Source organism: Lutjanus erythropterus, chromosome 14 (assembly GCF_056507025.1).
Source record: "Lutjanus erythropterus isolate fLutEry1 chromosome 14, fLutEry1.hap2, whole genome shotgun sequence".
In the NCBI taxonomy this organism is placed as follows: domain Eukaryota; kingdom Metazoa; phylum Chordata; class Actinopteri; order Lutjaniformes; family Lutjanidae; genus Lutjanus; species Lutjanus erythropterus.
The window spans coordinates 37,349,105-37,372,774 of NC_139330.1; the positions used below are offsets into that span (position 1 = coordinate 37,349,105).

General features: G+C 40.4%; 1 protein-coding gene across 1 annotated transcript in view; it reads left to right on the forward strand.

Annotated features, from left to right (window-relative positions):
• The window catches only part of ltbp1 (latent transforming growth factor beta binding protein 1), a 224,142-nt gene that overhangs the window by 79,883 nt on the left and 120,589 nt on the right, over window positions 1-23,670 (forward strand). Inside the window, exon 5 of the mRNA XM_084735368.1 lies at window positions 4,971-5,141. Coding sequence (XP_084591494.1) covers window positions 4,971-5,141 — 171 coding nt within the window. The remainder of the gene's footprint in view (window positions 1-4,970; window positions 5,142-23,670) is intronic.

A 23,670-nucleotide genomic window follows, 5' to 3' on the forward strand; every position in this document is an offset into this window, starting at 1 on the left:
TTATTCCTTTTAATGCATTTTCATTTGATCTGGCTGGATTACTCTTTAAATTGATTATAAGATGAGAGAGAAATGAAGCGATCAGAATGATGGGTGAGCTACAATGACTTTTAACAGGAGAGAGAGCGCGGTGCGATGCGCTGTTCATTCATAAACTTAACTCTGTGCTGTGAAAGTCATCTGAAGACATTAAGTCAGGCAACAATATTCAGCTCGACCTCCTGTATCATCTACATTTTATAAATGTTCTAGTTTTGATGAAAAATGCATTTGCATGTATAAAATAAAACAATGATAAGCTTTCCTCAGTACACCGGCCATCATTTCTGCTGAACAACCGCCATAGTGTGACGTGTGTGTAACATATCTGGTGCGATGAATTATGGCCCATTGTGATTGGTCCAGACCTCACATGTGATAATAGCCTAATAAATGTTGTCTTTTTGTCAAATGGAAACTTTTTTGTCCTAAGGGTGTATTAAAATGCTGATTTTAATAATTAAAAATAAAAGTTGAGAAAATATATGTTCTCCCAGTCATTTAAGGTGGGCCAGTTGTAGAAGTGGGTGGGCCCAGGCCCGTTAAGCCCACCGATAACTCTGCGCCTGATGGAGAGATGGACAGATGCATAAATAAATAAATGACTGAATAAATGAACAAAAACAGTGTTCCATTGCTAAAATAAAAAAATGTGAACACAAATCAGTGTTAACTGTTTATTCAGGACCAAATTCTCTGTAATCATGGTAATGGGGTCCTTTGGCGAGAGGGTCCTGCAAGGACCCCAACGACGGACCACGCTTATTTCAGCCCAGGCACCCCCCCTCCCAAAGCAAAAAAGCTAGGGGAAACACTGAACAGCTTACCATTGTATATTAGAGCTGCCCAGACTCTTGAGATAATTAAGTCGTTGCTGAAGACTCATCTTTTCTCATTGGCTTTTGACTCATGTTGAGCCAAACATTGCCGATTTATGGACGTTTTATTCAATTTTTTGTTTTCTCTTGTTACATTTTTGTGCAAACCTAGGTTGTTTTAAATGTGCTATATAAATAAACTTGACCTTGATTTTAAGGCATATTTCTCCCCTGCAGCACATATCAGTGCCACCTGTCAGCATCCACACTTGACTGACTGTGTGAAGAGCCATGACAACTCTATTACTCCTTAAATAATTGGATTCAGTGGACATTCAGTGTTAAGCCAAAGGGCCCTGACATACCAAGCTGGCATTTTAGCTGTCAGGTGTTGTATGTTGCCTTTTTGCAGTGTGTCCAGCACCTTTGGCTCTAATCAGTCCTCATCAGCAGCAGTTCCTTCAGCCCATCCAGAGACAGTGACAGAGCTGTCTGTCTGTCTGTCTGTTCAGCTCTGTGAGGCAGTGATTCTACCCATTTAGAGAGGTTTTCGCCTATTTTGTGTATTTGCCTTTTCTTATTTCTTCCACATGTAAAGGATAATGGACTGAGTACACCATTAGACTTTTTTTGATTACATACACTCAACTGAGATTGTCCTCTGCAGAAGAACAACACGGTCAGTTGGTCAAACCTTTAGAGAAACCTATGTCTACCTTTTACCTGTTTCCTGACAAGAAACTTTGACCACAATTTTTAATGGATTTGAAAAGAATAAAATGAATAGTAATGAAAGGTGTAGTAATGTCTCACTTCCACAAGTTCTGAGATTCAAAAGAGACAGAAACATCAAAGTTAAAGCAGCAGAGGTTGAGAAATGCTAATTTTTATTGCTTTGATCTAAAAACAGTGTTCTACATTTCCCATAATCTAACAGGATAATGTCATGATGATGCTACCAATGACACCATCAGGATTATTTTTTTCAAACTTTTGGAAAACTCCTTCCAGAGCCATAAAAGATTTTATACAAGTCTTTTCACAGGCTGAGTTGTACTGTTTTTGACAAGTAGTCTGAACTTCATGTGTAAAATCAGTTTTTAACCAAATACTTAGATAGTTTTCTATTTGTTCTTTGTTTCAAGACAGAAATGATCAGAGATTTTAAAGGGACAGTTCACCCCAAAATAAAAACTACATATTTTCTTTTTACCTGTAGTGATATTTAGCCATAGTTTTGGTGTGAGTTGCAGAGTTTTGGAGATATGAGCTGTAGAGGTCTCTGCCTTCTCTCCAATACAATAGAACTAGATGGTACTTGTCGTGCTCAGATCGCCAGATTTGAAAAACAGTAACAGTAATATCTCTTTCCAGAAATCATGACCCAGTTAATCAAGATAATCCACACACTTTACTGAGCAGTTTCATGGAGAAATATTTTCTTTCTACACGTGCAAACCAAACTGTTCAGAAGGAAGCATGCATCTTTTCATGGATGAGAGACTTATGATCATGACAGCGTGGGATGTAAAACAATAATGGTGTCCCCCTCAGCTGTGGTGTAATGTCATCACCACTGACCTAGTGAGCCCAGTGATATGGTTGGCCCCTGTGGTTCAATGAAAGGAAAAAAATTCCTACATGAAACTGCTCACAAGATGTGTTGATTATCTTGAGTTATCAGGTTATGATAATGGGAAGTTAAGTTGAGTTCTTCAAATGTATCTTTTTCTGGTGCTTTGAGCAACACATGCCACATGTCATCTAGTTCCATTATATTGTAGAGAAGGCAACTCACACCAAAAGTATCTAGACGGATTTGTGAAGCCATGGGTGGGACTTCTGAAGTGACGGTAAAGCAAAGGCATGGCCTGGTGCATTTGCTATCTTGTGCTTGGTGCATTGGAGTAAAAACAACTTGTGCCTTAGACTGGCTAAAACCTGGTTGAAGTGCAAAGTTTGTGGTGCAATCAGTCTGTCTGCACAAGATAGCAATCGGCACATTTGGCTGAAGCACACACACACACATCTCCACAATCACAAAACACCTTCATTTATGTTCAGTCTTTTCCCCACACAGGAGTGTGAATTAGTAAAGGGCCATTTGAACATATTTTCTATCAGCAGTCAAGTAAAAATATTGAAGTTAAAAGCATGCATGTGTATGTGGCTCCTTGCTCATAATATTCATAAAATCATAAAATTTATGAAATTCATTCATAAAGGTGATGAGAGCGAACTTTCTGATTGATTGCATGATCGGCCTAAGCTCATGCATCGATTAATCAGGGCACTTTGGCAGAGCTGATAGGTGAATCACGCTGTGTGCTACTGGTGCAAGGGGCAGGACAGGACAGAATACCCCTGTAACCCTGGTGCAAGCTGTCAAAGGTGGATTTGGACACACCTTGAATAAATTAAATCCATTGTGCCTTACACTTTTCACACATTTTAAATCAGTTTAAAATAGAACTGGAACTGGAAGATGTTCAAGGCACATTCTATAAGGTTGTGACGTCTAAAAATAAAACATTAACAGATAACTGAAGAGTTTGAAAATTAGGTATTTGTGTTAATTATAATGGAACATATGAGTTAGATTTTCCACAGTGTATGTAATGCACTATAAATAAAATAGTATCATTCAATATTAATTGGGAAAGTTAAACTTCAGTTTATTTAATGTTTAATGTAGGCCTTCAAAAGAGTTTGTGAGTAAGCAGGTTACAGTTCTGTGTTTTGGAGGCTTTTGTTCATATTTGATTCACAGATTTTTTCTTTAAGGAAGTGAGAAACTCAGTACTCACTTTCCCCATCCACAGGATCCTTGCCACTCTCTTTTCCTTCCTTTTTCTTTTTGGAAATAATGTTGCCACCATGGGGAATTGGGCAAACCTTGTTTAGACTTGAGGTCTTGGACGTTCATATATGGTCCTGGCAGCATTCCTCTAACCACCTTTCCATTGGCATTGGATTTTAACCACTACATCATATTAGGTCCCTCTTTAATAGTTAATTTTTGCACCTATTAGTGAATATTTAGGTAGCCCAGGACGTCTTATCCAGTGGTTTTTCCTGCCTCTCAGGTTTATAAAACATTCCTCTGGCTGCTTGGCTTCACTCCATGCGTCTGCACTCTCTGGTGTGAACAGCTGACAGCCACAGACAAAGCACTGAGCACTGGAGACAGAGGTTTGGACCTGACACAGGGATGCCAAGAACTACCGCACAGGGTAGAGATATTAAGAAATCGAGGGAAGTGAATCAAGTTCAAATAATTGGAGGAAAAAGCTACATTTACCTGAAGAGATATTTGTAAGACATTGTAGGTAGACAGATTGAAAGTGTTAGGCACTTTGAAAAGGGAGGCAGTATTTCTGTCAAGTTTATACTCTTCAGTCATCGCTTCTTCCTGTCAGTCTGTACTGAGGGCTGGCTTTTCAGGGGGTGGGGAAGAATTCAGCAGACGGGTAGATAAGCTAGATACCTCTACAGGCTATAGCCACTTTTTCCTGATCTCAGTGTGAACTCAAAGCAAAGGATTTCTGGAGCTCCTTTTATTTCTTTGAGGTGTTTAAGGTTCTGAGCCCAGTTTACTAAACCTCAATAGTAAAAACCAAGAAGAAAGAATGAGAAGAAAACCAGAGAGCAAGGAAGGCAGGCACAGAGGCTGAAGGTGGCATGCCCGCTGTTTGTCTGTTTTGGAATAAAGCTTGGTATGCTCATATGCCAATATCCACCTCTCAGAGACGTCTAATGAAGAACTGGAAGACATCCCAGAGTTTTGTTTGCTGACTTCTCTGTTTTTTTTTCTTTACTCCTGCTCACGTTTCAGAGGCGCCACTGGATTTAGGAGCAGTGGAAGAGGAGGAGAAACAGATAGAGAGAGCGGTAGTTGGAAGGATATAAGTGCAGGGAGGAGACACATCACAAGTTCTTCAAAATTGCAAATTACATAGTAGATTTTGTCGTTGTTTTGACTGGAGCCTCACCAGTCAGTTTTGACGAGCTTGGACTTGAAAGTGATTTAACATTTTCCAATGGATCAAAGAATAACTAGAGTTGATCTGCTCTCCCTCCCCCTCCTCTTGGCTTATGCCATATTTTCTGTAGCAGTGGGCAACCATACAGGAAGGATCAAGGTGGTCTTCACACCAACCATCTGCAAATTAACCTGCATAGGAGGCAGATGTCACAACAACTGTGAGCTGGGAAACACCACCACTATCATCAGTGAGAACGGCCATGCTACAGACACCCTGACAGCACCCAACTTCAGAGTAGGTAAGTGACCATAACACACACACACACACACATAAACACACACTGCTCTGTATGGGTGGTACTTTTATCCAGATGTGATATTAAAGACATGTTACTGATGAACCTGTTTCTAAACACCAGCAAAGCATTAAGCTGAAATGAACACCTTTCAGTCAGCTAGTCTGATCTCTGTTTGAGAGATAGTGACAAATATTTCCATTCTTTGTGTGTTTCTACTGTCATCTGTTTACAATCGAGTAGATATAGTCTCCAGGCCTTTTTATTGTCTGATATCATTCAGTGTGCAATAGACTGCCTGTCCAGAGTGCTGCTATTATGATAATAAGTTATCACATTAAAAGGTTTTATATTAAAGGGACGGTTCAGATTATTTGAAGTGGGGTTTTATGAGTATAGTCAGTGTATTACCTACAGTAGGTGGTGGCTGGCATGATAGCAGTTAAGCAATGTACTGCTTTGGACAGGGTCACCAACTAACTAGATTTTAGACACCAAAAAAGTCTATATCAGTTTCAGTGTATGCTATATTTACAATATTTTCGGTTTTACTTTGCTGTCAGCCCTTTCTGACTGGAAACCACCATTATATAAACCAGATATCACTTTCTTTGAATTCAGCAAAGTGCACAATAAACAAACAAACTAATAATTTGAGGCAACAGTACACCAACAACTCCTGTGTTCTGCCAGGTTTGATAAGTGTGATCACATAACTTTAATAATAATAAATAAATACTTTTTTTAGCATTTCTTGATAATTTTGCTCACTATAATCATGATATGAAATGTTCATACTGTGTCTTTGGTGATATTGATACTCTTATCTGACTCAAGCGTTGTGTTTTAACAACTTTTCATGTTTGACAAACATGCTGCCTTCAGAGTAAACCTTATCTTGAGTTCTACAGCTGGTTAATAGACTTGTAAACTGGTGATCAAACTGATCACCTTGATGCTTGAATATGATTCAAAACACACTACTAATACAGTATATATACACTTTTAGACTGACCAGTGTATCCATCTTGATACCTGTCAGTTTATTTGGATCACAACTTTTAGAGACCTGAATAAATCTAAATGCATTGTCTGTATGATAGCAAGAAGTTGTCGCATAATGAAATGGCCTTTCTGTGTCAGGCAATAAGTCAAATGTCTAGCATAAATATTCTTGAACTGAGTGCATACAATAAATTTGTGACCTCAGGATATCATGAAACAGCTCCTGTGTAATGGAGCACATGACGTGGGTGTTCTTTAATGTGTTGCACAGACCTGCCAAGCTGTGTCTGAACCTGCCTCAGTCCTTACAAGGAGCAGATAAGTGTCTCCGGCTCTGACACATGCAGAAACATGGGAAGAGAGGAACAAGATGAATTCCTGTGTGACTCAGCTGAACAAATTAATATAACCTGAGTAACTCAAGCTCAAAGAGAAAAAACACCAGACTGTTAACTCTAGCTGACCTGGAGGGACACTTTTCTTCTGTTTACTGAGCAGGATTTATAGTAATGTCTGGGTTCACTCATGGCAGAGTGGAACTGAAAACATGTACAGTGAAGGCAGCAGAGATGTTTGGCTTCATCGGCAGTCAACCTCCCTGACATATGTCTGTTTCAATGTAGAAGTGATCCATTGGTTGTGTCACAGGCTTTGGGGCAAAAAATTCCTGATGTGCCACTTCTGTACTTCTCAGTCTGGATGTGAAAGTGTTGTGCAGAGCAGTGTTTCCCAAACCTTTTTTCTAGGGACCCACTTTTTTCAAAATGAGAAAACATCATGACCCAGTTCTTGTACATCTTGTAAATTTGTTCATTAATGAACATTCCTGACCATTGTTACTGTCATTTCCACATCTATATATTATCTTGACGCTTGCATATATACATTCAATACTTAATAAAGAAAAATAAATACATTTAGGATGCGTTAACAAGCCACCTCAATCTTTTTTATTTCCTCTCACCAAGAAAACAAACCCAAAAAAAAGAGCGAGAGAGAGAGATAATGTGGGAATTAAGCTGTAACTTCTACAAAAAATGGCCGGGACATCATGGTTTTATCTTTTTATCCTTTACTTAAAAGACTGTGCATTATTACACTGACAAAGGCTCAGCATTGTATTGTTTACATTCTCTTGCGCTAGCATAACGTCACTGAGGAAAAAAAAAACTTTCTTATTCTGAACAACCACTTTTTTCATTCCCAACTCTGGTGTAGAACATTACTGCCACCTTGTGGTCTGTATTATCCACTCCACAAAATTTTAATTCCTATTACCACAGAAAATGCATTCACCCTTTTAATATTGTAAACACATATAACTCTATGTTTTTAACTATGTGAATAACTTTATGAATTACTGTATCAGTGAACTAAAGATACGACATCCTCCTTGCCATAAAGACAGTTCATATTATTAAGTCTCTAAAAGATATAACACTTGAACTGGTCTTTTTAATATCATCTTGTCTGATGTGCGCACAGCACAGGATCACACAAGTCCATCTCTTCCTGTGAATAGTTCCTTGATCACCCCAGTTTTCCAAATCTGGCGTGGGGTCTTGTTGTCTCTGATGAGTACCAGATCACTTTCCTTTAGAGGGGTGGAATGTGGGGTCTTCCTGGTATGGGCGGATCTCAGCTCCAGTAAGTACTCCCTTTTCCAGTGGGTCCAGAAGTCGTTGAGAAGGCACTGGCGATTTTTCCATCTCCAAGTCAGCTCCTCTTGGCTAGAGTTGGAGGTTTGGCTGAAAGCATGGAAGGGCTCAAGGGGCAAGGAGGTGAGTTGCTATCCAATTAGAAAGTGACATGGTGTCAGAGGCTGAGGCTCTTCAAATTTATTATAGACAAAGGTGAGTGGTTTTGAATTTGTTGTTACATCTGCCTCGGTCAGTAGAGATGTTAGCCCCCCACCGTCTTCAGCGGAATACCTCAATAGCTCGGGGTCCTTGATAGCTCCCAGAGTGCTCTGAGGTCCTGATCAGCTTGTTTGGACATTGTCTGAATATACAGTCCTACAGAGGCCTCATCTAGATATGAATGTCTTGAATGCCAGGAGGAATTTTTCTGTCCACAGCACAGATGGACAATGCTATCTAGGCCTTTTCCACTGAGTTCTTTGTCCTTACATAAAGCAAATCTGCAAAGTCCACTCCGACAATTTCCAAAGGAGGTGACTCTGTAATCCGATCTCTTGGCAGGGGTGCTGTTATCTGCTGCATGGTCTTAACACAGAATCTTGTACAAATAGTGCAAGCTGAAATGATCCTTTTCACCTTTTGACAGACTCCTGGAATCCGATAGTTTTCTCTTAGTTGCACTTAAGTGTCCTGAGTGACCTGAGTGCAGTGCTTGGTCATGACTGTGTTTGATTAGCATTTCAGAGTGTGACTGTAAGGCAAGATACATGGATGCTGTTCGCTGAAGCTCATGTCTGAATGTTGCAGCCTCCCTCCCACACAAATCAAACCATTTTTGCCAAGAAACAGTTTCAGGTCTCTGATTTTTGAGTCCTTGTGAATGTCTTTTCCTGCTCTTGAATTTGTGTGTCCAAAATCCAGTATCTTTCAGCTTCCGCCAGCTCCTCGATTTTTCAGCTCTCCTTGTTTTTTCACGTGAGTGGGAGTTGTGAATGGATTTTTTTATCCAGGCTGTGATTCCGAATATAGTTTTCAGCTTACTGTAGTTCTCCAGCTTCAAAAATGGATCTGACAATGTCTGTTCTGCGTTTACTCAGCTGAACTGTGACGTGACTTGACTAGGGCTGGGCGGTATGACCCAAAATTCATATCACGGTATAAATTGAATCCCTTCACGGTAACGGTTAGGGGTGGTGAAAAAAATCGATTATTAATTAATCGTGATTATGTTATGGATGAGTATGAATCGTTATTTTATTTTGCAAAAATGTTATCCCGCGGTCATCGGAAGTTGAACGTCATGTGAGCGCGCCCAGTTCCAATTCGCAAGTGGGTGCAGCAGGCAGAGCGAGTGAGCCGTACGAGCAGGTGTGTAAAATGGACGAGGATCAACAAGCAACGAGCAATCAACGAGCAACCAACTAGGGCTGCAACGGATCGCAGTTGATCCGTGTCCCGTACGGATCGCCCTCTACGGTTCGGCATGCATGTGATCCGCGGACCACATGTGAGCATCATAGTTTTACTGTCACTTACTTTTACTTTTGTATAAGTTATAATACTAGAAATCTCCATGCAGAGTTTCAGTGAAAAGACAGGACAGATGCTGCTGTGTGCAGTGCATCTCTGTGAAGAGCGACTGATTTAAAAGCCGTCACATCGCCTTGAGTGAAATTCAGACCATAACTTTTTTCACTGATGTAACTGTGCTATCACCAAAGAAACAGATCATAAAACTGTGATGTTCATTGAAACTTTGGTGATATCAGCTGTCTTAACTTCTACACAGCTCCTCTCTGCTCACCGGTGCAGCTCTGTCTCACCCCGTCTGTGACACAGTGTGTCTACTGATTGATTGATCATGACTTCTAACCAATCAGATGTGCTGTGCTGTAGGCGGGACATTGAGCCAGACTACAGTTGTAGTAGTTGTGTATTATACTGTACAGTGTATAATGATCTAATATATGTATAGTATATACATAGTACAGCACATATAAGTTTGAAGTTTTTAATATTATTATCATTATCATTACTATTATCATTATTATTACATTACATAACTATGGTGATAATTACAGACAAAGATCAAAGACAAATGCATTTTTAAAATAATTTAACCCTAATCCCACCACTTTTTTCTTTTTTGCACTGCACAGGAAGTGCTTTGAGTTGTTACTCAATAAAAGAGTTAAGTAATTCAGCAACTGACTGTTTTCTTTTAATGGTGCAATAACTTTGTGGTGTATTTTGGGTTACTGTTAAATGGAAAATCAATAATTGCTAATCGAGAATCATTAACAATCGAAAATCGGTTGGTAATCTAATCAGGACCTCAATAATCGTAATCGAATCGGATTGGGAAATCAGACAGATTAACCACCCCTAGTAACGGTATATCGCGGTATAAATGTTGTGGTGTAAAACTTATAATGGAAGTGTTTCTGAAGGGGTTTTGTAGTCCCTTAGCAAAACTAAATTGATTTAAAAAACAACAACAGCAAAAAAGCAAAGATATAATGTAATTTTTAGAGCATTTATTGTGCAGAAGAACAACAGAAGTAAGGATAGTGCCTCAGAAGTACAAAAATAAAGTAGATATTGTAAACAGTACTTCAAGTACTGGGTTTCTATAAGGCAAATGGCAAAAACAGTGAAAAGGTTCTGTAATCCTGTAAAAATCTGTAAAAAATACCTAAGTAAAGAATGTGAGTTTTTTTTTCCATCACAGCAGGTCAGTGATCAGTGTTTCAGTGACTCTCTGTGGATCAGTGAATAGTGTTTTATTTATGGCGGCCCGCCACATTAAAAACATCGGAACCACGACATGATTTTCTATTTTTGGAGCTGCGCAGCTTTTTCAGTCGTGTCTAGAAGGTAACTCTTTATTTGCCCAACTCTCGTGAGATTTGTGTTCGTTATTTCTACTAAAATAATCAAACTTGCGCGATCTTTCGCGGGTCTAGGGTTCCCTTCTAGACATGACCCTCTCTGTCTCTCTGTCAAACTACAGACAGCAGACTGTCTGTAAACAGCACGATGTTAAACTCTGCAGTGTTTCACACAAAGACTTTATTTGTGTGGGATGGGTTTGTCACCAATTTTGGCATTTTTATTTTTTTAATCAGTCCAAGAGGACGACGGTATCAGTGATTGATTAGTGATCAGTCTGTCCTCCTCTCCTCCCTCACCTGTTCACTCTGCTGTGAGAAGATCTGAAAGTTTCTCACAGAGAAACACAGACTCTCCTGTTTTACGTATAGGCCTCCTTATACAGTTGTTTAATTTTATAAGTGCATCTGGTTGGTGTCGATGTCATTGACCATCATGTTAGTTTCTGTTGTAACAAACTCTGTCATTAACAACAGTCTCCTCCACACGCAGCTTCTCTGCAGTTGGTCTGTGCATTTCCTGATCAGCTAAACCAGCGCCGGAAAGACTAGAAAAGTTGCGCCAGTTAAAATAGAAGCGTCCCGTAAAAAAATAAAATCTATTAATAATTTATTGGTTATAGGCCCGGGTCCATATAGGACGGCGTCTGGGTCCGGACTCGGACCACGGTCCGCCTTAGGGACCCCTGTCGTAGACTGAGCCGGTGTTTGAGCTGAGCGCAGGCTCTGGCTCTCTGCATACTCGAGCATGTTTTGATTTCAAATGGGAAAATAAATTGCTTGTGTTAGCTTTGTTGGCGGTCACAGTTTTTTTTTTTTTTTTTTTTTTTTTTTTAACCAGCCCCTCCTTCTCCACTGTTACTGTGCTTGCGGCCATTTTCACACAGAGGCAGGTGCGATGACATCATCGACAGTATGATGGCAGAGCACAAATCTCTACTGTGGCCAAATTTATATCGTTTCTACGGTCATACTATGTATACCGCACAGCCCTAGACTTGACCTATGCTCAGCTTTTAAATCCTCTTCGCAGAGCTCTTCATCTGATAGTTCTGGCTGCATCGCTGAACTTAAAAATGGCTGGCTGGGTTGAGTTACCCACTACAATGGGACAAGGTTTTGGGTGTGGTCAATCACTGTATCTCTGTCACTCTCTTAGCAACAAACTGTTTCCATCTATGTGCTGAGCTGCGAATCTACTGAACAGCTATCATGAAGTCTGACCACATGTGGATTTGGTTCAGTTGCATGTTCATCGCTTTTAGCAGGTTGTTTCCCATTCTTGCTGCAATCAGAGCCCCCATTAGCTCAAAATGTGGTAGAGTGAGTTTGAACATGACCAGCCTGGTGACAGTTTTTTCCTCAGCTGATTGACCCTGGAGATCAGCTGAGACTACACCATAGGCCTTCTCACTTGCTTCACTGAAGACATGAAGAGCCTGACCTTGTCTAATTTGCTGTTTTTCAGTTCCATGCCATCTGGGAATAACAATCTGATGGAGCTGAAGAAGCTCCATACACTACTTGTGCCATCTTTGAGAGAAGTCGTCTGGCAGCTCTTCATCTCAGTGCCCCTTTGCCACATATCTTTGAAGAGACATTTCACCCATTTCACCCTCTTTTTCTCTGAAAATGTTCATAAGGTGTTTGAGGTCAAATACAAAGTCATCAGTCTCTGGCCTCCATACTAGACCTTTAACACACAGCCATGTGCTTCAGGTTCCAGGGTGAAGTTAAAGTCCCCTTGATGCCTCTTGGCCTTCAGTTAAGAGGAATTTGTGGTCCACCTACAGATGTTCATGCCGGCAGTAGACAAGATTTCTCTTGCATTTGTGGTTAATGCATAAGCGTCTTCAACATCCCTAGAGCTGGCAATAAAACCATCAACATACATAGAGTCCTTTAGAATGGTAACAGTCTGTGGATGACTTGTCTGGTATTTTTACAGGTGCTTCCTGTTTGTGGCTATAAGCAAAAATGGGCTTGATGACCTGCCAAACATCACAAGGGTCATTCTCAGCATGCATGATTTGGTGTCTTCGGGTGGCTTCAGAGGGTCTGTGAGCCACAGGAACCTCAAGGCGTCTCTGTCCTCTTCTGCAATAGATATTTGAAAGAATGCCTTTGTGATACCTGACTTAAATGGAAGGGGATGCAGCCTGAACCTGACTAGGATAGTTAGGAGGTCTGCGTTCAGGTTCAGTCCAGTGAGCAGACAGTAACTGAGAGATGGACAACCATCCTCATGTGCAGAAGATTCAAAACAACTCAACTTGGTTGTTGCCTTGTCCTCTCTGATTACAGCATGGTGACAAAAGTAGTACTTGACATAGTTATTCTCAGCTCTTTCTGTGTTTTTGGCCTCTGGGACACCTTCACACATTTCTTGTTGAAAATAGTCCTCGATCTCATCAGCGTATCTCTTGAACAGTGTCACATCAGCTTTTAGTTTTCTTTTCAGAATATCAGATCTCCTTGTCTGGGAATTCTGGTGCATCATGTTGCCCTTTTTTGTAGCTGACAGAGTGTCTAGGCATCTAGAGATAAAGTGAAGAATGAGCTGAGGATCTTGAAGCTCAACAACATTTTGACAGGCCAGGTTCCCAGAATGCAGGTAGCTGGTTTGACACCTGTGTAGTCTCCTTGATGCAAATCTTCATCCATGAAGTTTCACTCATACTTGTCATGGATAGTGGTTGCTGCACTGTCCAACCAAATATGGTTCCTATGGCAACCAGGGACTCTGACAGTCTCTCAGCTCCTCCACAAACAATTTTCCAGTAGTAGTCAGCACCTGTTAATACTGACAGTCGCAGTTCTTTGTCACAGCAGCCTGAAATGTCTGTTGATGTTATTCCCCTTTTTTCTAGCTGCTGTTGGATTTGTTCTCCAGGACCTTGCATGATGGCAGAGGTAACTTGTGCTGTTTCAAAAGCTATTTTTTCAGAGTTTGCTCTTTGTTGCAGACATTTTGCAGGATTAATTTCACAAAGTTGGGTTCTGTTGTTACCGGGCTGTCACTGTCACTTCTGTCACTGTGGAGCTTTAAAGTTTCCCTTTTTACAGCTGGCAATCCTAATGTCTTCACGTGTTTCTCCAGGACAAAGCTCTGCTGACTTCCTCTGTCCATCAGAGTTCCTTCTGCTCATACTGTTACTGTTTGCTGGAGGCCTGATTTATGGCTTCTGATGTCACACAATAAACACCCATGGGGAGAGTTTGTGGAGTGTGGAGTGCTGCAGCTGACTGCAAACTCGATTTTTGGAATTTCCCATTCCCTGAATCTGGTTTACATCGGTGCTGATTAGGGGGTTGAGGCTGCTTGCTTTGGTTAGGTGCATGATGCGCTCTCTGCTTTCAACTTCCTGCTGCAGGAAAGCTATGAGCTCTGGAACCCTCATCTCATGACCTGAACCTGCTTCACGTGTGTAGGCAAGAGTGAGGTCATCTGGGATCATTTGGAGTAATATTGGGCACAGCAATCCTCCCTTCATGTGTGGCTGAAACCACTCCTCCTTTTGAGCTTTATTGCCTTTAATGCACATTAACAGGCATTTAACATCACAAAAGAAAACAAAACAGAAAAAAAAATCATCTTGAGATTGGGTCTCATCTGTCATACAGAGATAGCACTGTAAAAGGTAGAGCACATATGCCTTATCTAGTTCTGTAACTCCAAAAAGGGGATATTTAAAACAATAAATAAAAACAATTCCAAACTTCTAATCTGGACTTCACATTCATTATAGAGTCCTCTCAAGGCAACAAAGTCTGAAGATTTTCTTAACTGGAGTCATATTCAACAATTTAGACATGTGTGCACTCACAATGAATTCCTTTCTTCCAAATCTCTCCTTAAGCATCACAATATGGCAGCATCATAATTGCTCTCTGTTATTTTCATCCCTGCAATGGGTCTTGCTGCTGGACCCACCAAATATGACTTAAGGTATGTGAGTTTTTCTCTTTTGCTCACTTCACTGTTGTCATGGACAGCAGCCTCAAACTGATTCAGAATTCACAACACATCGATATTTTGCCATCATATTTGTTTATATACAGCTTGGGGAATTGTACTGATGGCCTGTTGGTCAGTCTGCTTGAATGTGAACTCTCATCAGTCAGCCAGGGCGAGCTCTGCCCTCTTCACTTAAAAGACTGCACAGTATTACACTTATTTGTTCTGTTTAGCCGATTCCTTTCTGGAGTCCACTTAGAGGCCATGGTCCACACACGTGCAGCAGATCAATAGTGGCCACGCAATCACAAAAAATTGGGGTAATCCAGATGTCAGCAGAGAGCCTAGTACACCATCTGATAGGAAAACTGTCCTATGTCCCATGGACCCTTGAGCATTCATGGATGCAGAAAACATTATACTGGCTTCAGTCTGTAGTGGTCCCTGGTTCCTTTTGTCAGAAAGCTACTCAGAATTTAATCAAAACACAAGGATTTAAAAGGTGACTTTGGTATTTTTGAACCTGGACCCCATTTTCCCGTGTTTTTGTTTCTAAATGACTAATGGAAACAACAATTTTTGAAACTGGTCCAGTAATGAGGGACTGAGCTGCAACTGGCAAAGGTGAAACTGAGCTGCAGCATAGTCCATCCCGGCAACTGAACAGTGTCCACTAAAAGTGCTTGTTTTGTCTCTGACAGGCTAAAATTATTATTATATTAGTTTATGTCATGCTACTGCCTGCAGTGTTCTCCTTCATTACTGAACCAATTTCAAAAATTTGTTGACCTCATTAGTCACACAATAGGGTCCAATTCGAAAAATACTGTAGTTACCACTAAATAGAGTTCATGGAGGCTTGTAGTTTTTGTTTTTGTTGTTTTTGTTGTCAGCTGATAACAGCATGAAACAGAAAAGACATCTAGCGTCTAGCTGACTACATTTTGTAAAATGTAATATTTTTAGATGATCATTTCAGTGGCATTTGATGACTATATTGTGAACAAGTTTAATTGAATCTCTTGGACAGATGTCTTGGTGGAAGCTCTTGGGAAGTGAATAATTCCCGGTTTACATGTGAGGTGCCACTGCAGTAATTACGGCTCATGTATTTTGATAATACAGAACAGTAAAACTTATTTATTGCTTTTCTAAATTACTGTTGATATTTTGATCTTCAGAGAACCTTGCACCTTGATGACAATGGAGGAATAGAGCTTCAGTTTCATGTGCCTGTCCAGGCTCGCTTCATACCTCCCGTGCCCTTAGTCTTTTCCCCCTCCTTCTTCAGTCTCTGTGACAGGGAGCGGACCCCAGCCAAGGAGCTGGAAGCTGAAAACTTATTTGCAGCCCAGACAAGCTCAAAGAGCCGAAACAGAGTAAAGTGCACTTGTCTTGTTTATCATACTTACCTGATGAGAGGTGAGAGATGGTAAGGGAGGAGTGTTTCATGATCCAATGGAAGGAAACTCAGCCCACAACCCATGATGACATTTTGGGAAATTGTCAGGGATAGCTAGTCCAGAAGATAAGGAGAGAGACTTATTAGGGTTTCAGCAGGTTCTCATAGACTGAGGAAAAATAGTTTAGATTGTATGGACATGTTTTGTAATTTTAGATTGTCTTCTATTGTGGAATAATTTTTACTTATTGAAATAATTATCATAACAAAGTGAAATTAACATTAACTTTCTTTTCAGATAAATGTAGTCGTATGTTAGATGCCTCAGTGCTTTTTTGCAGCTAATCAGCAGAAAAATGCTCCCCGGGACACCAGCCCAATTCTTCATCCATCTGTCTGATTGTCTGACTGACTGAATCTCTGTTTTCTCTTGTCTTTTTTTCTGTTACATTGTTTCTAGTTATGTATGTAATGTAACTCCTCGAGCTTAAAGTCACTCACATTTGATTATACATTAAGGACTGGCACTTCATTGAGGTTATCAATTTATGAGACTTTAACTTCTCTTTTTAATCCTCTAATCTCTGGTTGTAGTTACTAGTTCCATTACTGAAACACATTCTGTGTTTTCCTGGCATTCATTCCTCTCTCTTGCAACAAGCTTGATGTTTTCCTGATGGTTTTTTAGCCACATGTAAAAGTGAAGTTTAGCCAAACTTTTTGTGCAAGGGCAAAATATGGAGTTGCTTCGCTCATTGTAGGCTTGTTGGAGATGAGCCAGAGCTTTGCAGAATCAAACCCTGGTGATGGCCGCACGGTATGTGCTGGTTAGATTTCTTTTTGTTTTGAACCTGACTGGCTCTGATTTCATGCAGAGTAAACAATGATAATCTCTCAAGATTGAGGTTGCAGTAGTTTTGGAGCCAGGAGTTGTTCTCCCTAACTCTCTCCTGGTTTAGATGTTTGATCAACAAGATATTTTATGGAAGTGGATACAAATACAATAGAATTTTTTTTGTCTGATTTTGCACTATGAAAATTAATTCTCTTAAAGGACCAGTGTGTAGGATTTAGTATTATCTAACAGTGAGCTTGCAGATGGCTACCACCTTGCCTTTCAAGCATGTAATGGGGCTTTTCCACTGGCACCTTTGGCTGTGTCGATTCAAACCATGCCATGTTGATTTTCATTTCCATGACCAATTTTATCGTGCCGAGATGTGCTGAGCTGCACCTGAGATGGACTTACTCTGGAGTGGGGCCAAAACAAGCTCGACCCGCCTCCAAGTGGGCTGCAGTGAAGTCTCACTGGCTGCGGCCAACCCGTGACAAGCCTCCTTTCTCCCGCCTGAAGAAGCAAGTGTTGTGATCATGTGTGTGCAGGAGAGCAGAGAGAAGGACATTTTTAAAAGTCTCTTTATGTTTAACTCTCAGTACTTCTGTAGATTCTGTCTAAATCTATCTGCTTTGAAATGTAGTTCCTCTCCTGTGTTGCTGTTTGTTTACCATTTCATATTCGCTTTCATCTGTGTTGGGGTTGTGATTAAGCGACTGCTGATGAAACCCCAATATGAAAACATGTCCTTTCTGTGCTGCTTCATAATAAAAGTGTTTAAATAACAAAACACTAGGCAACTTTTATTGTGAAGAAATTAAGGAAATAGTGTGTTTTTAGTAGTGCGGGTTTATCCACTGCTGTACAGCCGCTTGACTCAAGCCCTTTTGAGCCTCCTGGAGCCTCTTGACTTTAAAGACACACCTTCAAGCGGGTAGCCCTGTTGTAATAAACACGTAAAATGCGACAGGCCCTCTCTAGAGCCAGTGTTTGGTTTGTCTGTTCTGGGCTACTGTAGAAACATTGTGGCCGCTGCAGAGGAGGATGTAAAGGGCTCATTTTAAGGAAACAAAAACAAAACAATTCTTATCTTCTTGCAATAATAATCTTTACACAGCAGACTACTCGAGATCATCATGCACAGTATTTAAAGCTGTAGTAGGTAGGAACCCAGAAAACTGTAGATTTTTTAGTAGGAGCTCAGAGTGTATGTTTCAGACTTTTGGGATGAAAAAGTGGATTTACGCTCATGTCAGTAAAGCAGCCAACATCACAGCGACTCCAATGTTTTTTTCCTCCAGAGGTGCCATTCTGCTGCCGACCCTCTCTTGCAGAGCTCCCTAGCTCTGAGCAGCTGTCTGTCGGCTCTGTGTCTCAGCTCTGCCCAGTCCTCTCGGCAGTTGGCAAAGCTCTGCAATACACGTGAATGAACACAACTGAAGGTGGAGTCAAAAGTAACCAAGAGAGCTGACAAACTCCTGGGTTGTGCACATTGCTCATTGGGCTCTTTTCTCCTTATTATTCCTGTTTCATAGTGACCTTCTTGCGCTAGTTTCTGTCATTGATTCAGGGTCTTATACTGAAAGGTTTTTATGAAATTCTCTGTTTTACCAAAACAATGTTGCCTACTGTAGCTTTATAATATGCTAATCTGTCATAGAAGAATATCATGAAACAGCATTCAACAGAGACATTAAATATTTTCTAATCCAAAGGGATGTGAGTGTTTCTGTGACTTCTGTACAGGCTATAAAGGCTGTTCATCTCGAATGGGCCTGATGCCACACTCATTCCAGGCCATGCCAAGTGCTCTGAGCTGTTCTCCTGACAGTGTGTGACTGGGCACTTTAAGGCACGCCAATGATATGGCTCTTGGGAGGGCAGTATTAGTGGGTTGGTCCATAGCTAGATTGAAATATCTTTACAACTACTGGATGGATCAAATTTTGCAGACATTTGTGGCCACAGATGGTGAAGCCAAATGGCCTGGCTGTGCTAAAGCGCCACGGATTGGCACAACATTTGTACAGACATTCATTCAAAATTTCAATTTGTACAGTACTTTGGGTTTTGAACAAATACTTGGACTAAAGACATTCCCAACAGCTTCAGTCATGCTTTGTGTTAAAATACCAAGGTAAACATTATACTTGCTACTCATTAGCCATGTCCAGGCAACAGCTAAAAACAGTAGGGTCCAGTCCCCTTCAGATTTTTGGACATCTGTGTTCACAAGTGTGGTTTATGATTTTATCATTGATCAATGACGATGAAGCAGGGACAGATGCTAACATCTTTAAGGACTGTCCCACAGGCAACCAAGCCTCTAAATCTGATGGCCAAAATACATTTTTGATGGCCCGAATGTAAACTTTTACAAAGACAACATGGAGCAGGCCAGTAAAGGTAATTTAACACAGCCTTCCTAGCTAACATTAGAACTACTCCAAGCACATTTAAATCTTGTATTAAAACATTAATTGTGAATTTCCCCAGAATATTTGCCCCTGTTCTACTTACATTTTTTGTCTCTTCCTGAAAAGAGCATTGCCACAAAAAGATTTGTTTTCTTGTCACATGTGCATGTGAAGAGTTTTTTTTTTTCTCTACTCTTTTCCCGAACCATATAAAAAATAGTTCAGCAGATGTTGGAGAAAATCTAGTTCATGGCAAAGATGGAGTGAAAACTCGTTGGCCAATTGATGAGTTTGGTGATAGCAGAAAATATTCAGAGAATGACTTAGGGCTTGATTCAGCCTGTTGTGTGTGTATCCTAGTTGGCCTGTTACAGCCCCTGGAGAGTGGATTGGAGTGGAGTTTTTTCCAGCTCTTCTGGCATATTTTCTCCTAGGTGAGTGCAGCGACTCGCCAAGTGCTGAGAGCTTTCTGGCCCTTAGCTCAGGCTTCCTTTATTAAAGCTGCCTGTTGCTGCCAGCTCATTTTTCTAGTTAGCAGTCCAGACAATATCGAACCATTTACAGACATTTACAGTTTGACTGAAACAAATTCTGGTATAGGAGATGAGTTGAGTGGGGAGGGAAGGTAGGAAGGCTTAAAGGAGAAAGACAGGTGTAGCACTTCATTCAGAGGAAAGTAGTCATCTTTCATTTCATATACAGTGACTTGTATACATATGTCATTTTTTGCAGCAGCCACAAAGCAACTAGCTGATTTTTCACGTTAGGACCAAGAGTTTCTATTCTATTATATTCTATTTTGAGTTCATGTTGCAAATGGCAGTTCTAATAGAGCAATATTGTGAATAAATGTAGTATAAAGTTACTTGAGAAATATTGACTGGCTTAGCTTTTTTCACCCTTCAGGGTACAGACAGGCTGCTCAAATCATCTGAGTTGTAGAGCTTCCTGCAGATATTTCTGGATGGAAGAAGTACTGCATCCTCCTGGTGCATCAATCAAGCAGTGTACATAGAATTCCTATTGTTTGGTTCAGCCGCAGCTATTATGGGTAGAATTTACCCTAACTGTTTTACTGTAATTATGGAGAACACAAATGTTAATAAATTGATATCAATCTTTCTAAACACAGGAAATAGTATTCACATAGTTTAATTTACTTTCTTTTATTTTAGAAATATCATAAACAATATATGAGAGTGGTTAAGTATTGTTTCCTGTTGGAAAATTCGGCAAGAATATTGTACTTGGTATCATAAATTGAAGTCGGTCAACTCAGGTTGAAGATATTCACCCACGCCAGGTCAGTCTTATCACTGTTCTCAATAAAGACTGAGGACAGACTTCCAGCTTTTGTTGTTAAAACTGGATGGAAATGGTTGGAGAGTTTAAAAAGAAACTCCTCAGCAAAACCAACCCAAGGTCTGCGGGGTGTCTCTTTATAATGGGGTGGTAACATGCAGAAGTTGTGTGCCTACCACTGAGGAGAATGGGGGGAGAGCGTTGTGTTAAGTAAGTTGTGTACTTGAAAAAATAGAAGAGGTGTAGGTTTGTTAGTGGCTGTCCTCACTGCCATTCAAACAACAACCTTGCATTTACAAATACCTAGGTGAACAGTAGGCGGTGAGATCTCCGATCATCTGGTTTTGCAAGATTAGGCCATGCCAGTTTCTTTTGCACTGATTAGTCATTACATACCAGGCACGTGCAGAGGGGGTGGGGGGGTGGGGGGGGGGGTGGCGGAGGGTGCTGAAGCACCTGCCCCTTTCCCCCTTGATGCCCAAAGTGCCCTTTTGTCAAAGTGTTTTTTTGTTTGTTTGTTTGTTTGTTTTATGTAAGTGTGTGTGTGTGTGTGTGTGTGTGTGTGTGTGTGTGTGTGTGTGTGTGTGTGTGTGTGTGTGTGAGAAAGTCTGTCTGTGTGGCCCAAAATAATAAATAAAACAAAATGACAATAATTCAGATCTACCCTCGGTTGGTCACATGATCCATGTAGACGTGCCCTCACTGCCCTGACGTGCCCAGATGTGCCCTGTAGCTAAGTGCTGCTAAGCAACTGATCGCAGTTGATCCGTGACCCGTACAAATTGACCTCTACGGTTCGGCACACGTGTGATCCGCGGACCACATGTGAGCATCAAAGTTTACTTTTGTATAAGTTATAATACCAGAAATCTCAATGCAGTTGCAGACAGGACAGATGCTGCTGTATGCAGCGCATCTCTGTGAAGAGCGACGTTACATCGCCTTGAGTGAAATCCAGACCATAACTTTTTTCACTGATGTAACTATGCTATCACCAAAGAAACAGATCATAAAACTGTGATGTTCATTGAAACTTTGGTGATATCAGCTGTCTTAACTTCTACACAGCTCCTCTCTGCTCACCGGTGCAGCTCTGTCTCGCCCCGTCTGTGACACAGTGTGTCTGCTGATTGACTACAGACTACAGAGCATAGTTGTGTATTATACTGTACAGTGTATAATGATCTAATATATGTACATACAGCACTGTATAAGTTTGAAGTTTTTAATATTATAACCATTATCATTACTATTATCATTATTATTACATTACATAACTATGGTGATAATTACAGACAAAGATCAAAGACAAGTGCATTTTTAAAATAATTTAACCCCAATCCCACCATTTTTTTCTTTTTTGCTGATCTGAAAAATTATCCGATCCGTTACTCAAAATCGTGATACGATCCGTGAGCATCCTGTGTGTCTCACTCTGCACACACCTCTCATAAGTTATAGCCGCTAGATAACCACACACAGCGTGCTGAGGGGAAAAAGTATGTCAGGCCTCTTTTTGTGTCTATATGTTTCTTTTGTCACGGGCAAAGTGCATTAGAGAGATGTATCATTTTACTGTCAAGTGAGTTGTAGTGTTTTTCCTATGTTTCTAGAGGCAATGAGGCATAGGCTGTTATTTCACTAAAACTATGCAATGTACATGCATATTCACATAATTTTGGACTATTACAGTATAAATACAACAACAATAACAATAATAATAAGAAGAATTTGAATTGTGACTTTCTCAACCTCTCATTTAAACATATCACTACTTGTTTATAACATTTGTATATATACACACAGATTCAATACAATATGCATAAATATAAAATATATAACTTTTATAACCTTGCTGTCTTGCACAAACTGGATAGTCAAACTGAATAAAAGCACAAATACATTTAAATAATACATGATTTCTATATCATTTAACTATTTTTTTATTTTTTTTATTATTTTTTGGGGGCTTTTTGCCTTTTAGATAGGTACAGCTGAAGATATGACATTCCTGTCATATCAGCTGAAGATATGACATTCCTGTCATATCTTCAGCTGTAGGGGGTAGAGAGAGGGGGAATGACATGCAGCAAATGGGTCAAAGGTGGGAATCGAACCAGCGAGCGCTGAAGAGGACCAATACCCTCAGTACATGGGGTGACACTCTACCAACTGAGCTATGGGAGCACCCCTATTTTTTACTTTATTATTAGCACTACAAATAATAAAGGGCAGATTATGAATCAGCACCATGGAGCAAATTCGTGGCCCCCTTTTAACTTTGAGTACCTGCCCCTCCAAAGGTCTCTGCACGGCCCTGTTACATACCTAATAAGAAATGGAATATTATACCTTACAATTGCAACAAATGAAAGTTTGGGTTTCATGTCGCTGTGGTTTTGCACTAATTTGTTAGGATACTGTTCCCAAATCTGTCTACATAGATGAAAACCTTATCTTGACGCAGCCAAACAAATCCTGCATAAAGCAGTAACATCAGTGTTGTATCACAGGCAGAGCAGACGGTCACACTGGGCCACACAGTAGCCTGCACCTCAGCTTGTTGAACCAGTAACCAAAAAAAGTGCACTCGATAGCTAATTAGCTCCAAACTGCACACTGAGACACACTGAGGAGATGAAGAGGAGAGACAGAGTCTGGACTCTTCATCATGACTTACAATAATGCAGCACAGTGACAAACGTTTTGTGGAGGAGATGAGCGTCTGTCAGTTTGGTCTTTACAGAGACAGATATTTTAATCTGTAGTGTTTAAACCACAGAACTGTACAGTAACATCAGGATTCATCATCAATAAAGTTTTTATATCAGTCAGTACTTCACACACTTGTTCTCCTCCCTCCCTCCTCTCTGCAGCTCGTCTCTCCTCCCTCACTGTTATGATCAATCAGCATGAAGTAATTAAGTATTTAAAAGTACACAAATCAGACTTGGAGTAAAAAATTACACACCACCAGAAGTGTACAGTAACATTATGATTCATTATCATAAAAAGTTTTTATATCAAGTTGACACATCTGTTCATATTCACATGCTCTCTCTCTCTCTCTCTCTCTCTGTCT